Consider the following 15,185-nt stretch of genomic DNA (forward strand, 5'->3'; position numbering starts at 1 on the left):
AGTTGGACATTTTTTAGCATAACATCACTCAGAAAGTTTTATCATTTAATCGTGAATTGTTTTATTTACAGGGAATTTAAAAATTCATCTCGGCCAAAAAATGGAATTAACTCGTGAACATTTTCGTGCGATCATTTTTCACAACTTTCGACGTGGGTTATCGCGACAAGAGTGCATCGATGAACTAAAATCTTTGATTTGGCTATGAAGCACCATTCTACAGCACTGTAAAAAACTGGTACAACGAATTCAATCGTGGCCGACGCTCGCTCAAACACGATGCCGTACGTGAACTGATAATGCAAGACCGTCATGTAACATACCTTCAGATAGAGGCATGCCTATGCATTTCTCTCACCAGCCTACATTCGATATTGCATGAACACCTGGCCGTAAAAAAGGTTTGTTCTCGTTGGATCCCGCACAATTTGACAATCGCTTAAAAAAAAAGGCTCAAAAAAGTGCTTCGAAAATTGGTTTGAGCGCATGCAAAAGTGTATAAATCTTGATGGAGAATATTTTGAAAAACAATAAAACAATTTTCGTTGATAAATATTCCTATTTTCATTATTATACCAGAAATATATATAGCAGCCCTCGTATGAAATTTTTTCGAATCACATTTTTACAGTATCTGACATAAATCTGTAATTGAGGTTTATTGAAGTATATAAAAAATGCTTTTGGAGCACCCTGTGTTCACTGTTTCTCCTGCAATTTCAAGTTTAGCTGCTTATAAAACTTTCGTCCAAACATTTTCCACCACATACATTGCAATAAAATAAATAAATGCTCACTTTACTAAACTTTTTGTTTGTGTTTTGCGCGCGAAGTTCTGCTAAATCAATACTTGGAGTTTCACCTACAAATTTCTAGCAAACACATATAACTACATAAATGCTTACCACATGTGTCTGTACATACACACACCTTCCTCCTAAAGAATATGATGTTCTTTAAATAATTTGCACCACAAGTAGTTGGCGCGTCTGACAGCCAGATGCCGCCGCATTAGCAGCGTGTTGTTGCGCATTTTAATTTGTTTTTAGCTTCACAGCGCGCCAGCACTGTGCAGTTTGCTAAAGTATTTAACGATTTTGTTATTGTGGTTGAGGCGTTTTTGTTGACTTTAGTATGAGTACAGTTGTTGCTGAAGTATTTGCCGCTGGTTGCCATCACATTTTTACCGTTATCGGCTGTGCAAAATAGCATGGCTTTTATCGCAATTTGCTTGTCGTGGCTTAGCAATTTCTATCGACCGCACACTTTCTTACGAAGTTTTGCAAAGTTTATGCCTCTCTCTCACACTTTTGCACTTGTCAGCGAGCGCGCTACGCAAATGCCTGAGCACAAAACGTGTTTATTTGTTTGTTTACATTTGTTGTTTGTGTGTGTTGAAGAAATTCTTTTATATACCTATATATATACATATAAAGCACAAGTTGCACGCCTCTACAGCGGCTTGTCATCTCGTCTACAGCAAAGGAGTAACCGCAGCGCGCGAAAAATATAAAAAATAAGAAAAAGAAATGAGCAAAGTAAGCCGTCGGTTCAAGGCAATACCAATTCCACGCAGCAGGCAACACCCGTCCGCATTGGCTTGTAATCCGCTTGCTGTGAAAATGCGTATATCCGACGCTGGATTATTGCAACGCTGGAAATTCCTTGCCGCAGAGATTAAGTGCGATTGGAATGTGTAAATGAGCTGCTTGCTGTACATATATAGCGCACGCCAGGCGGCAGCTCAACGACAGTGCTTCTGTGTGTTTGTTGGTGTTGTTGGGGTATAAAGATTGACGCACGTTCACTAAACAAACAAATCTGTGCAAATTTTCCGACAAGCATTTGTTTATACACACAGTCTTTCCTTGTGCTTAAATGCCAGTTGCGTGCTTTTAGGCGCTGTTGTGTTTTTGGATTTCTTTATATTAGTTTATTTTTACGCTTTTTATTTGGAAGATTTGCTGTAGTTATTTTGATTTGGTTTAACATTAGTTGCAGTTATTTTTGGTACTGCTTTATTTAGGCAGTGCTAAGACGGTGTATACGGTACTTCGTCTATTAGTGATTACCAACCACTAACCCTCTCTTTCTATACGGTTGATTACATTCTAAATGTTTTTCTTATCATTCTTACAAACTGATGACCCTAAATGTTTCTCTTTTCTCTTTCGCTCTTATTCTTTCGAAGTGTGGCAATCAAAATAATGTAATGAATGTGGTGTATATATCCTGAGATATGTTTAATATAGATATGTCAATATTTTTCTAGTTATTTGGGCACGACCTCTCTCTATTTTTGGTTTGAGTCATATTCTTTTTCGTCGTTCTATTTTGAGAGAATTTTCTTTATCCCAAACAAGAAGCCGAAGATGACGACAATCACTTTCAGAATAGCTACCTCCTAGACTCATAAATTACAGTTTTCTACATCGTAAAAAACCCATAACTATGGCCTTTACCTAGGCCTTACTCCATCCCAAAAAAAAGAGGACGTCTCGCCTCCTTTATGCATGTTCTTCCCATTCTTAAGCTGGGGTAATTCCTGGACCGATTTTTCTCATTTTTACCACCAAGCTACATTCCATCAAAGATTATACGTTCACTTCACTTGTTGCTAAGAAAGATATTATCACTTATTAGCTGATATGTACGATGTAAAGTGCACTTGATGTTAGGAAATTCGTATATGAGGCATATATAGAAAAAGTATTGACCTGATTTTGCTCATTTTTGGCTTATTATTAATGTAGTATTTGTGCAAAGTTTTGTTTCGATATGCCGACTGATGGACAAACAAACGGGCGGACGTACAGGCATCCGGATTTCAACTCGTCTTGTTACCCAGATCATTGTTATATATACATATAACCTTATATATAATATTATATATAATACCGATTTAGCCCTTATTAACTGATTAAACACACCAAAATCCCGAATACTAATTTAGCCGCTTTAAGACTGAGCTTCAGCCGGCGGTTATGCGACAAATCAACATAATAAATGCAATGCTGTGCCACCCGATGCCACTAAAATGATTGAAGTTGCGCGCGTTCCCAAACGCCGACTACGGACCACGTAAACCGCTCAACGCTTCTGGGCCGCACATTTAATGTAGATTGCTGAGCTGGCAAATGCGGTTTTGGGCACAATTCACAAACTCTCTGCGAAACCCCGCAATTTCCGCGCAGCATGCCATAAATACCTATGAGTCGGCTGGATGGTTATATAGTCTTCTGCGGTTACTGCTGCTGCTGCTGCCGGCGGCTGCTGCGTCAGTTGCCGAATTTCATTCTACACACACACCAGCAATATCAGCACACATCACTGACTTTGTACCTCAGCTGGCAGCTCGCATGCGGTCGTAAAATAGAAATTGAAGGCGTTTGTATAATTACAATGAGCCCACTCGTCGGAATGACCACCGCAAAGCACACCCACACAAATACTAACATGAAGTGGTGGACATAAATAGCGCCCACTAAAATAAAGTAACGGCACACATACACACACTCGAAGAAATGTCAGTTTCATACATCGACATTGAGTTATATTAATGAAGCCATGTCGGTAGTAAAGTTTGGTTTTTCTTGCTTATGTACTCCTCTTTTATTTGTCTCCGTTGGCATTTTTCGAAGAGGCATTGTAGATTGCCCGACATTTGCGGTTGTGTGGTGCGCACTTTAATGGGCATTTGCATGCAATTTTGCTTTTGGTCCAGTTATTTTATGGTGGTCACTCAGCATTTAAAGTGATGCGAAATCTACATGATGCTCGAGGGACTTCAGATTGGCATACAAAATTGCTGTATATACGTAAGCTGTATATACAAGCATACTGTTAGGCGTTTCCGCTTATGTGAGAGCATAGTTTCAGAAATTCAATCGAGTTAATTAAAGTGACCTTTGCCTAAACATTAGTGGCACATACACGCTGCTTCATAAACCAAACTTGATGGATATGTAGATAGGAGTATAATGACATACAGGGTGATGCATATTGTTATATAGTGGCATTTACTTAAGATCTCTATAAAAATAAGCTGTGGATTGAAAATCAGTAAACTAAGACACTTGAAAATGAATATATAGCTTCATAAAAGCTTACTGAGTGATACAAATGCAACGAACTTAGGTAATATAGATTTTCAAATAAATATGACAGCTGTCTAATTAAAAAAAAAAATTAGATATGCGTGTTCTATAAAAAAAATACAACAAACAACTGTATTCCAAAGCTTTTTTTTTTTGTCAAAATTAGAAGGGTAATAAATATACTTGAGTTCGTGGCATTTCTCTGAAATAAGTTATATATATATTTTCTTATACAACTATATACTGTTTCACCCTGTTTTTTTTTTTTTTGTATACTTATACATATATTATAAACTTCAACCAGCCTTTGTTTATTTGTCAATTTCAATATTTTATAGTAATTTTCCTGCAGCTCCCAACTGGATAGAACTGTGGTCATCAAACATGCGACCTCGATCAACTGAAATGCTTGCTTTTTGATTGAATTTCTTCTGATTGCGTTGTTTGCTGGGGAATTCACGCATTGTACTCACAAATCTCAGGCTTTATTGTGTCAATTAATCATTATCATTCTTACTGATTCACTAATGAAGGCAAGGGATTGCATTTAAATTTAGTTTTGCTTATGATTTTGGCAACGGAGTTTTCTCATTAGACTATTAAGGTCGGAAAGAATGTATTTTTGTTAGAAATAAAAATTTAGCAATTCATTTCTTTTTTAAATAATTTATAGGAAGAGCCATAATTTAGAGTCAACGAGTCATCAATTTAGCAATTACGTTTTTTTTAAATTTTTTTTTTTTTTTATATGAAGGGTCATAAAAGGAAATATATATAGTTAACATGAATTCACAATCACAATTTATTGCCATTTTGTATATAATTTCATACTAATGCCACTCTAATGCCTCTTCCATATTGACAAAAGGATTTGATAGTCGATTTACACAAGCTTCTCTTGAGAAGACCTTTTGACCAGCGAAATCGTTCGCAACAGTCCGGAAACGATAGTAAACACTTAATTCTGGGTCCGCGCTATAAGGCGGATATAACAGAACCTCCCTACTATCTAACGCTCGGAGCTTCTTTTGAGTTACAATGCGATCTGGCTTTGCTCTGAAACATAATCTCTCATGTTTTACAGATTGCAGTTATAAAAATAATTCATAAGACACAATTTGACACAAGTTGACTCTAAATGAGAGGGAATTTTAATGATTTTTTCCAAAATAAAAGCTATATCGAGCTCTCAGTGTGGTTGAGAAGAGAAGGTTTCTGTTAAGGTTTATTCGTTCGTATAGATTATTTCTACCTTCTCATTGAAGTTCAAAGTACTGAGAAGATCAGAAATTCTAACTGAGTATATCTCAATAATTGGCACACCATTCATTTTGAAAGCTTCTACTAAAACAAAAACAAACAGCACAAGCAGCTTATAAATTTATATGCTCAAATTTCACAACCAACAACAATTATTTCGAAACATAAAAATTAATATTCTAACTTTATTATTTACCTAAATTACATTTCAACGCTTGCTAACCATAAAGCTTTCAGCAATTCAGTAGTCGCCGCATAACAAAGGAGTAAAAAACTTAATAGCTATGATCAGCAGTTAAATGCATACAAACAAATCATAAAAGCGCTACCTAGAACGTAAAAAAAAAATTAAATAAAAAGCTAAACTACTTTTTAATGTCCCCTTAGTGCAATATTTATTGCTAAAACAACGAGAACACACGCATTCACGTGAAATTTACGCCCACTTCACACGAGTTTACGACGAATACACACACACACACACACAAGCTGTAACACGCCGCTTACAACAACGTAAGCTGTGCCACAGGCTGTAATTAAGCGGATGTCCTCGTTGCGAAAGGGCAGTCAAGCAGTCTGTGTGTGTGTGTATGTTTATGTGTGTTATATAATATAGATTCAGCGTGTGCGTTGGCTGAATCACAGCACCTACATTTAACATGCAATTTTTGTGTAATTAAATATATTTTTTTTATTTGCAACTCTAGCGGAATGTACATCAGTTAGATGGCAGCACATGCATATATACATATGTGAATATATATGTGTGTATTCATGTGACTTATAACGGCACGGCGCGTAGGCTTTTGTGGCAGGAAATGTTGCGTGTTCGCTTGCCACTGGCAGCTAATGCATATAAATATATATATTTCATTTTATTTTTTGCAGACACGCATACAAATCGACCATATATGCCTCATAGCTAAGGTGGCTGATGCCGTTAATGGGTCATTAGTGTGCTCATTTTTATTCTATGCCATTTCAGTTGCACGTCTATCACTGCCTTAGCCGCTTTTTCATGCCACATTAAAATAGATTTGCTGGCAAGTGTGAGTGCCACACACATTAATATTGGCCGGCGTTAAGTGTTGCGTGTGGCAAGTGCAACTGATTTGCTGTTAATTAAGTGCGGTGGCAGCTGCCAGTGAGTTACAAAAACAAAAAACAGGAATATAAAAAATATAAAAAAATACAAGCAGTCACAGCCTTGCCAAGCCGACAGCTGTTGTTGTTGCTCAATTAATCAACATAATCAGCCGGCCCAACGAAGCAAATGGCATACATTATTAACATTAACTCTCATATGTATTATTATCATATATAATATTTTGTATATATAAAAAAGTATATAGCAAACGCTTGCATTCGCTTCACTACCAATTTTCATTGCCTACTTTTATGCGCGCACATATTTTTCACCCATGCCACGTGCTCGCTTACCTTAATGAATTGAAATGTCGCTATCGGCGGTAAACGTTTGCTCTTCGGATAGAAGAAACTGCTTGCCGGGTGTGCTGGATAGCGTGAGGTGATACGATAGATGACACCTTGCGGCGATGTCGGCCAATTGGGTGCGGTAAAGGTGAAGCCATTATCGGTGCCCGCATCCAGCGGATCCATTTCAACGGTCACCGTATCAATCCATGAGCCACCGACGCAGAGCTGTAAGTAATTAAATGCAAATAATTCAATTATTTATAGGTGCTTGGTTGCTGTGAGATTGCGGAAAGCTGTTAAAATACGAATAAAAGTTAATGCAGTGATCTGAAATTTGATCTGAAATTAGATAGTGAATCTTTCAATTGGGCATCAAAAAATAATAAATTTCACTCTAAAGCAAACAAATATTTTTAAAAGAGTGATTTTGTAAAATATGAAGTATACATTTAGGCGCCATGAAATATATTATTTACAAATTGCCTTCAAATACTACATTAATCCACTCCAGTCAAACTTTAAATAATATTTACAAAACTTTTTTCGAAGGAGAATTATATATGACAAATCCAAAAACACAAGCCTACATTTAGGCGTATTAAATATTTAAAATTTTTTAAATATTAAATTAGACTTAATTTATCGAATGTTAGCAGATAATCGGTTATAAAAAACATTGCTAATTCTCAGCTAATTATGACAATACATATTTTAGCACACTTTTAGGCGCAATATTTAAGTTTTTTATTTTTAGAAAAATCTTATAAAATCTCTACTTCAACAGTGAATCAGTTCAGCTATCATTTCCAAATATGCTACCACTCCCCTAAACTCATTTGAATTTCTTTAATTTACAAGCAGAAAAAATCCCTCGATGAAAGTGAAAATGAGACATTCGTCATGCGCAAGCATGATTACGGGAAAGTAAAAAAAAAATACAATTTCATTTCTCGAGTAAATAGAAAATCCAATTACTTTTTTCCACTCCAAAATACTACAGATCAGCGTAGCGCGTCTAAGTCGTAATGACAAAGCATACTTTTCAGCGCGTACACATATAAAGTAAATACACAAATATAATGTTTTACCACAAGCTCACCAATGAGTTTAAGTACGCATATTTGCTAACAATCTATGTCGTCGCCATTAATTGGAAAAGCATTACTGTCAGCTTAAGGCTATCGATAATGCTATGCATTGCGCGCGGCAGAAAATACGTGGTATGAGCCTAAGTGTATGCTATGCAGACATAAAATAAATGTGTAATATGTAATGTCAATGCTATTAATGTAAATCGGCACAAATCGCATTAGTGAGAGTGATATGAAATGCAAAAACGATTGAATGGGCGGTGGGTCAACAGTATGAGTAACTTGTGGAGTGGGGGACTTGAGTTGAGTGGAAGTACCATATAAGAGAAAAGCAAAATAGTAGTATGTAAAGGGCGAAGTAGTCAGCAGAGTGATTGTATAAAAAGTAGAGTTGGTCACTGTGAAGCGCTTGTGAAATGAAAGTCGCGGTGAAGAGAAGAGAGCTGGTAGAAGAGGACTGCAAAAGAGGACTGGGTGCATGATTTGCCGGATGCCGTCGCCAGTTCGCAGATAGAAGCAATCAAATTGAAATCAAAATCCAAATACAAATCGAAAGCAATTGAAGCTGAAAGCCATTGATTGACATTGTAGACACATCGTATAGACGACGTTGTTGCTTATTTGTGTTGTTGTTGTATACTAGTCATACAAAAATCGCCAAGAATCGACAGTAAGTAAGAGTATACAAGGCGAAGGATAGTAGACGAGGGTAGGGTCATTGCTTGCCACGAGTTAGTGCCACAGCTTGTTGCTGCCTAAGCGGATGAGTGAAATGTCGAACTGACAGTTTGCAATGTGGAAGGTGGAGTTTTTGCGGACATTGATGTTACCACTCGTTATCAAGTACGAGTAAGAGGTATCATGATGGCCTGCCAGACGTTGACGTCGCCTTTCAGATTCAAGTTATTACCAGACCACTTGAAACCTACAAATACTTGCTGTGTAGTTATTGCATTGGACGCTGATTTACATGGCCTCCTTCACACGTGAGCTCTTTGTTCGACGTCTTCACATGCCATACCACAACAATTTTGATCACCACCTATGACTACCTTCACCGTCACCTTCACGTCGCATTTAATTTGATTGCTTTGTCTTGCGAGCTGCAAGCTTGTTGCTTCTATGTGGTTGTTGTTACGCCACTGCTCCTCAGCCAGCGTTACTGTTGCTGTGTATAATCTTAATGACATTGTCGCTGCGTATTTAGCCCTGCTGCGCGGCTGCTGCATGCGAAACGTGAACGCGCTTCCGCCGGCTGTCGTCTGCTATTCACCGCTCATTCACATCAATAATCAGCTCAGCGTGTCGGTAACCACCAACGCTTGCGGTGCTTGTGGTGTATATGCATTAATGTCGCTGCTAATAAATTGGTTTGACAATTGACAATTTGTGTTTGCGCTGCACACATGCGGCTAAGGAAAGCGTCTTATACTATATATTATTATGCCTGGGTGTATGCAATATGACAGACGACTATAATGCTTCGCTGCACATGAATAATGCATGCAAATTTGGTACATTGTATAAATAATTATGAGGTAGGCGAAGGATTTAGTTGAGCAGTTTGAATGTGCCTTCATGCAGGATCTTATGAGAATGTAGCAGGCATGGGCTTAATATGCTGTGAAATTCGAAGATTTCTGCATACTTATAGTTCGTTATGACCCTTTAGTGCTCCCGGAAACCTTAGCACCGGTACCATAGCAACTATTTCCCCTTCATCGAACTAATCTTATCTCCATCAAAACTCTAAACTAACCACTAATTTCTAAGCCTTGTGGTTTATGGAGGACAACCGCACCTTACAGGGATATTGCAGATGACCGAGATAGCAGAAGGAATTTCTCTCTCGCTTCGTATCGTCTACGATACATACGAGCAAAACCACTGGTACACACTAGAAAGCGAAGGGACAATCGAAACTGTAGATTCCATACGGGTAACCGTCTCGGAAGAGATCAAGACTACCCTATGGACCTGAAAAGTCACCATTTTCTAAAATTCAGAACTGCAGAAAAGTATCCACAATTGGCGAAAGAAGAAATCCCCATCAACCGCTCTCCAGACGACCACATTGGTCGAATTAGGTTACAAACTACTCGGTCATCCTCCGAAGTCCTAAGTCTTCAGAATTGGCCCCGAGCGACTTTCTTTTGTTTACAAATTTGAGGAAGTCACTGGCCGGGTAGAAATTTGTAAGGAATTAAGAGGTCTTCCGCCATGAATGGCTAATTTACGGACCTTCAAAAAACTTATTTTTCAGTCGGAGCTTCGATCGTTAGACAAAGTGTATCGATCTAAAAAGAGATTGTGACGCGAAACAAATCGGAATTTTCCAAAAAATTTCATGGTTTCTTTCGTAGACTTCTCTTTGCAGACTTATTGGACCTACTGGGGCCAGTATCGCCACTACTCCGATTCATAATTACCACTGGTACCATGATATCTACTTCTTCAGAGTGATCTCACCGACCCATCTGGAATTTTCTCCCGAAGAAGTAATAAATCTTAATTTAAAGTGATGCTTTGAAGTATAAATCCTTGACAATGCACTTTCATTTTCGCACACTACTTTAATCTATGTTGATCCTTTGCACCTTTGTCTACCATTAGACCATTAACTATTCTTCATTTAGCAAAGAGCGCTTTAACGCCTAAAGCTTTCAACTAGTCTACTATACAACTCGCACCACTTTAGAACAACTGCCATTTAATTTCGCTCATTTACCATTAGTTAAGTATACTAAGTCGCCTGCGAGCGGTTTATGCTGGAAACATGTCTATTACGCCATGCCACTCACCTGAAACGAATCGACGCCGATAAACCAATCGGGTGATGGCACAATGCGCGTCATTAGCGACACCATACTGTGATTGCTGTCGACAAAGAATTTCGTCTCCTGCCGGCCGTCGCCCACCAGCACCGCTGGTATGTTGAACTCGTCGAAAACGCTGCGTTCACCCCTCACTGCGTTCGCCGTTGGCACAAAGCCGGCAAATGAATTTCCGTTAGCGACATTTTGTTGTTGCAGTTGTTGTAACTGTTGTTGATGTTGCATCTGTTGTTGTTGTTGTTCGCCAACAATGCTGTCCAGCAAATCACTTTTGCCAGTTTCAGCGAATTGTTTAACACCCGCCGTTGCCTGCTGGCCGATGTGAAAGAGTGCATAAGACGAGTCGTGGGTGCGACCTGTAAGTAGGAAGAAGAAAAAGAGAGTTGTAGTTAAAGTCAGTGAGCTGGTGGTCAAAGGGAGTGGGAGAGTGTGAGTTGAGAGCTTAAGTGTACTGCGCCGCATATTGAATGAATAAGAATAAATTAATTAAGCGCCCGGCAGCCCAGCTCGGTCAAAGCGCACAATTAAAAATGTATTACAAAGCAAGCGAAGAGTGAAGCCAAGAAATGAGCAGAGCGACAAGTGTTGGTCGAGGTGGATCTGTGCGCCCAAAGCGGACCGCTGGAAAGGATGGCGACAAATTAGAAAGAGTGAAGTATTACGCAAATTATTCACAGAAAGCCGAAGCCGAAACGATGACAGTGTTTGCTTTGGTCGGCTAAGACAATGCAAATAATTGAAATGTGGGTGGGGCAAAAGTCATTGTGCGCGACATTTAGGTCAGTTACCAACTCCAATGGTTGTTGAAGTGTTGCGGAAGCACGGCAACTGAAGTCGTTGAATTGAATGCAGTTCAACGAACTTGCTGTGTGATGAAGCATGTTTAATTAATTAGATGTTGAAAATGTAAATGGAAAAGTGAGAAAATGTTAAGCGCGCAGATAAGGCAAAGGGTTTAAAATATGTCATTTTAAGCTGAGAATTGTTTGGCAATTATAATAATAACAAACAGCATTGAGTATATTTGAGCTGTTCACATTTATTAAGCTGCTAAAATAGTCTTCAATCCCAAAAGTATGCTTCAAAATGTTGCACTAAAAGATTAAAAATGTATTTTATAGTAAAGGGTGTTTCTTCTGGGCAAATTCAGAAATTTTGCATTTTTTATGAATTAAAGTATTGTAATACAAATAATAGGTACATAGAATAATTTCTGTCGCTCATTTATGTGTTTAAAAAAATATAAATAAATATATGTACGCGGGCTGCTATATATATTTCTGGCCTAATAATGAAAATAGGAATATTTATCAACGAAAATGGTTTTATTGTTTTTCAAAATATTCTCCATCAAGATTTATACACTCTTGCATGCGCTCAAACCAATTTTCGAAGCACTTTTTTTGAGCCTTTTTTTGAGCGATTGTCAAATTGTGCGGGATTCAACGAGAACAAACCTTTTTTACGGCCAGGTGTTCATGCAATATCGAATGTATGCTGGTGGGAGAAATGCATAGGCATGCCTCTATCTGAAGGTATTTTACATGACGGTCTTTTATAAAAAATACCCATATTAGAAATACAAATGTTCAAAATATACTTTGTTTAATAATTAAAAAAAAAAATTAGAATATTGAAAAAAATATATATTTTAAAGCTTTCGTACTTCTATAAAATTTTTAAAAAAATTTTGTTTGAAAAAAATAAAAAATAAAATAAATAAATTTATAAATTATAAAATACATTTTCAAAATACAAAAATTATGATTTTTTAAGTTTTCGATCTGTTTAAATTTGAAAAATTTCTTATTTGAAAAATTTATAAAATTCGCTAAAAATAAATAAATAAATTTCTAAATTATAAAAAAAATTATTAAAATACAAAAAACTATTAATTTTTAAATTTTTTTATACAGCTTACAATATTTAATATTTTTGTAAGGAAATAATTTTCAAAAAAAAAAATTGTCGGTTTGTTTAGTAATGTATTAATACTTGTATAAATAGTTTTTTCAATTTTATACACTTTTTTGGTACTCAAAACACTAAAAGCTTATTTTCTGAAAATTAACTTTAAATAATTGGTACTAAAAAAAAAACTAAAAATTTTTTTGATTTCAATAAATTGTTTTGTTAAATAAAAATACATTTGTTAAAATTTTTTTAATCTAAAAATGTAAATTACAAATTACATTTTCTTAATGATCTAAAATTTTCAGTTGGAAAAGCCGCTGAGCTATCCTTAAGCGTAATCAATGTAATATCCTCCTTCAGCACATCTTCCAAAAGTGTCTTGTGTGGTAGGACAGCTCGCCAGAAATAGGCGACTTCAATTCTACTGGGTGCCAGGCAACAAGGCCATAGAGGGTAACGAGGTAGTGGACGAGATTGCCAAAAGAGGCGTAAAACTGTCATCTGAAAGCATGATCAACGTAGATAAACATTTGCACTGTCTATATGACGATCTAGACAGAAACTTGGTAAAAAAGTTCAAAGCGCGCTGGAAGAATATGCCGGGATGCAAAACCGCAAAAGTTATGTGAAAGGCGGTAGATAAGAAGTACACGAAATTTCTATTGACGCTCGATAGAAGCAAATGTAGGAATATACCATATATTCACTGGTTGCTGACTTGTGGCGGCGCACGCCTACAAGATGGGGTGATAGATCGCGAAGACTGCAGGAAATGTCAAGAGCAAGGTCCCATAGAAACAAAGGAGCACCTCTTCTGTGAGTGTCCTGCAATTTCAAGACAACGGCTTCAGCATTTGGGGGCTACACATTACGTTAATCTGGAAGAGATTTCGTTGGTGAAGCCGCAAAGCCCTTTGAAATTCGCAACAAGCGCAGGCATCCTAAAGGATGATTACAGCTCATTAACTACGTGACGGCACTCCATCTGGTATCGCAAAGGACCAAAACTGGTCTATGTGCGGCTTTATAGCCTACCAGAGTAACCTAACCTAACCTAACCTAAAAATTATTTATTATTTTAACGTTTTTTAATTACAATTACTTCAAAACATGTTTTTAAATATTTATGTACATATAAATGAAAATAATATATATAAAAGAAAAAAATAATTTTATTTTTTTTAATATTATTTAAATAAAAAATAATTTTTTTTTTTTTTTTGTTATATTTTGTAATTTAAAAATTTCGAAAATTCTAAAAACTTCCAACAAAAAATATGTAAATTAAAGTAAGTTTTGTATTGAAAAGCCTGTAGTTACCAGTAATTGTAACTGTCTGTGTTTTTTAAATTTTTTTCTAAAATCTATACAATAAATTATATTTTTTATGTAACTTGCAAATTCAATATTGGGCTATTATTCTATTCCTTTGTATTTAATTTAAAATATTTATTTTTGTTCAAACAATTAATTTAAATTTTTTTAGTAATTTATTTTTAAATTTTTTTCCGGAAAATTGTCAGTGGTGTTTTTGAAAAATGTATTTTAATTAAATAATTTAATATTTAATTTTATCCATTTTCTAAGACACAGAAAAAAAATTTTTTTTTTTCATTTTCGCTACTTCTTACTCATCCTAAATATATTTTATAATTTTTTTGCCTCCGTTATATGCGCAAAACACTCCCTTTGCTGCATCATACCACGCTTTTAATGAGAATTCCTGCAGCAATTTCGCTTTCGCTGATTATGCGCTCGCAATAAATTAAATTAAATATTTCAGCAAACGGCAAAAAAAAAGTGCTGCTTGGCAAAGTGCGCTGTGCACAAATTCGCAAGTTTCGCTTTTGCTGCAGCGTGTTAAATCAGAAATTAATTTCAACGTTTGTGAAGCAAATGCACACCAGCACATAGCTACATACTACGTACACTCTTTGCTATAGCTAAATACATACATACATACATATGTCTGTGTGTGTGTGCGAGTTGCGGTTAAGATGTGCAAGCGTTTTGGTAATTTAAGCGCAATTTACGACCACGTTTGCTGCTGCTTGCGCTTAATTTTGTGGCAAAGCGTTTTTAGACAAGCAGCACTGTGTAGTTTGCTTAAGCAGCAACAGACACATACACTTACATATATATGTACTAGGTATAGCTGTATAACAAAGCACAGCTATATGCATGTACACTCTCTCTTTTATAAAGTTGTAATGCGGAAAATCCTCTCTATGCCTCGAATGACTTTTGTTTGCATTTGTATGTGTGCCACGCCCACCTGCTCACCCAGCAAATTTACTATCTTTAACATTTGCTATCTTATTTCCTCCATTTCCATGCCAGCTAAATGTTGATTTACAGTTCAGCTGGCTTCTAAATGAATTCAAGCACGCTTGTATGTGTGTGTGTGTGCACATTTGCGGTTGCTTGCACTTTGTTCGCTTTGTCTCATTATCATCACACTCATCACCATTATAATTTGCAAATGCACGCAATTTTCGTAGATTTTCACGTCACGTCGTGGCTAGTCTTTGCTCCAGCAACCCTTTGCCTAC

General features: G+C 36.6%; 1 protein-coding gene across 1 annotated transcript in view; it reads right to left on the reverse strand.

Moving 5' to 3' along the window:
- Nucleotides 1-15,185, reverse strand: part of LOC105210241 (spondin-1) — a 162,496-nt gene that overhangs the window by 14,979 nt on the left and 132,332 nt on the right. Inside the window, exons 2-3 of the mRNA XM_011181061.3 lie at nucleotides 10,687-11,075; nucleotides 6,798-7,019 (exon numbers count right to left, since the gene is read on the reverse strand). Coding sequence (XP_011179363.1) covers nucleotides 6,798-7,019; nucleotides 10,687-11,075 — 611 coding nt within the window. The remainder of the gene's footprint in view (nucleotides 1-6,797; nucleotides 7,020-10,686; nucleotides 11,076-15,185) is intronic.

This window comes from Zeugodacus cucurbitae, chromosome 6 (genome assembly GCF_028554725.1).
Source record: "Zeugodacus cucurbitae isolate PBARC_wt_2022May chromosome 6, idZeuCucr1.2, whole genome shotgun sequence".
In the NCBI taxonomy this organism is placed as follows: Eukaryota; Metazoa; Arthropoda; class Insecta; order Diptera; family Tephritidae; genus Zeugodacus; species Zeugodacus cucurbitae.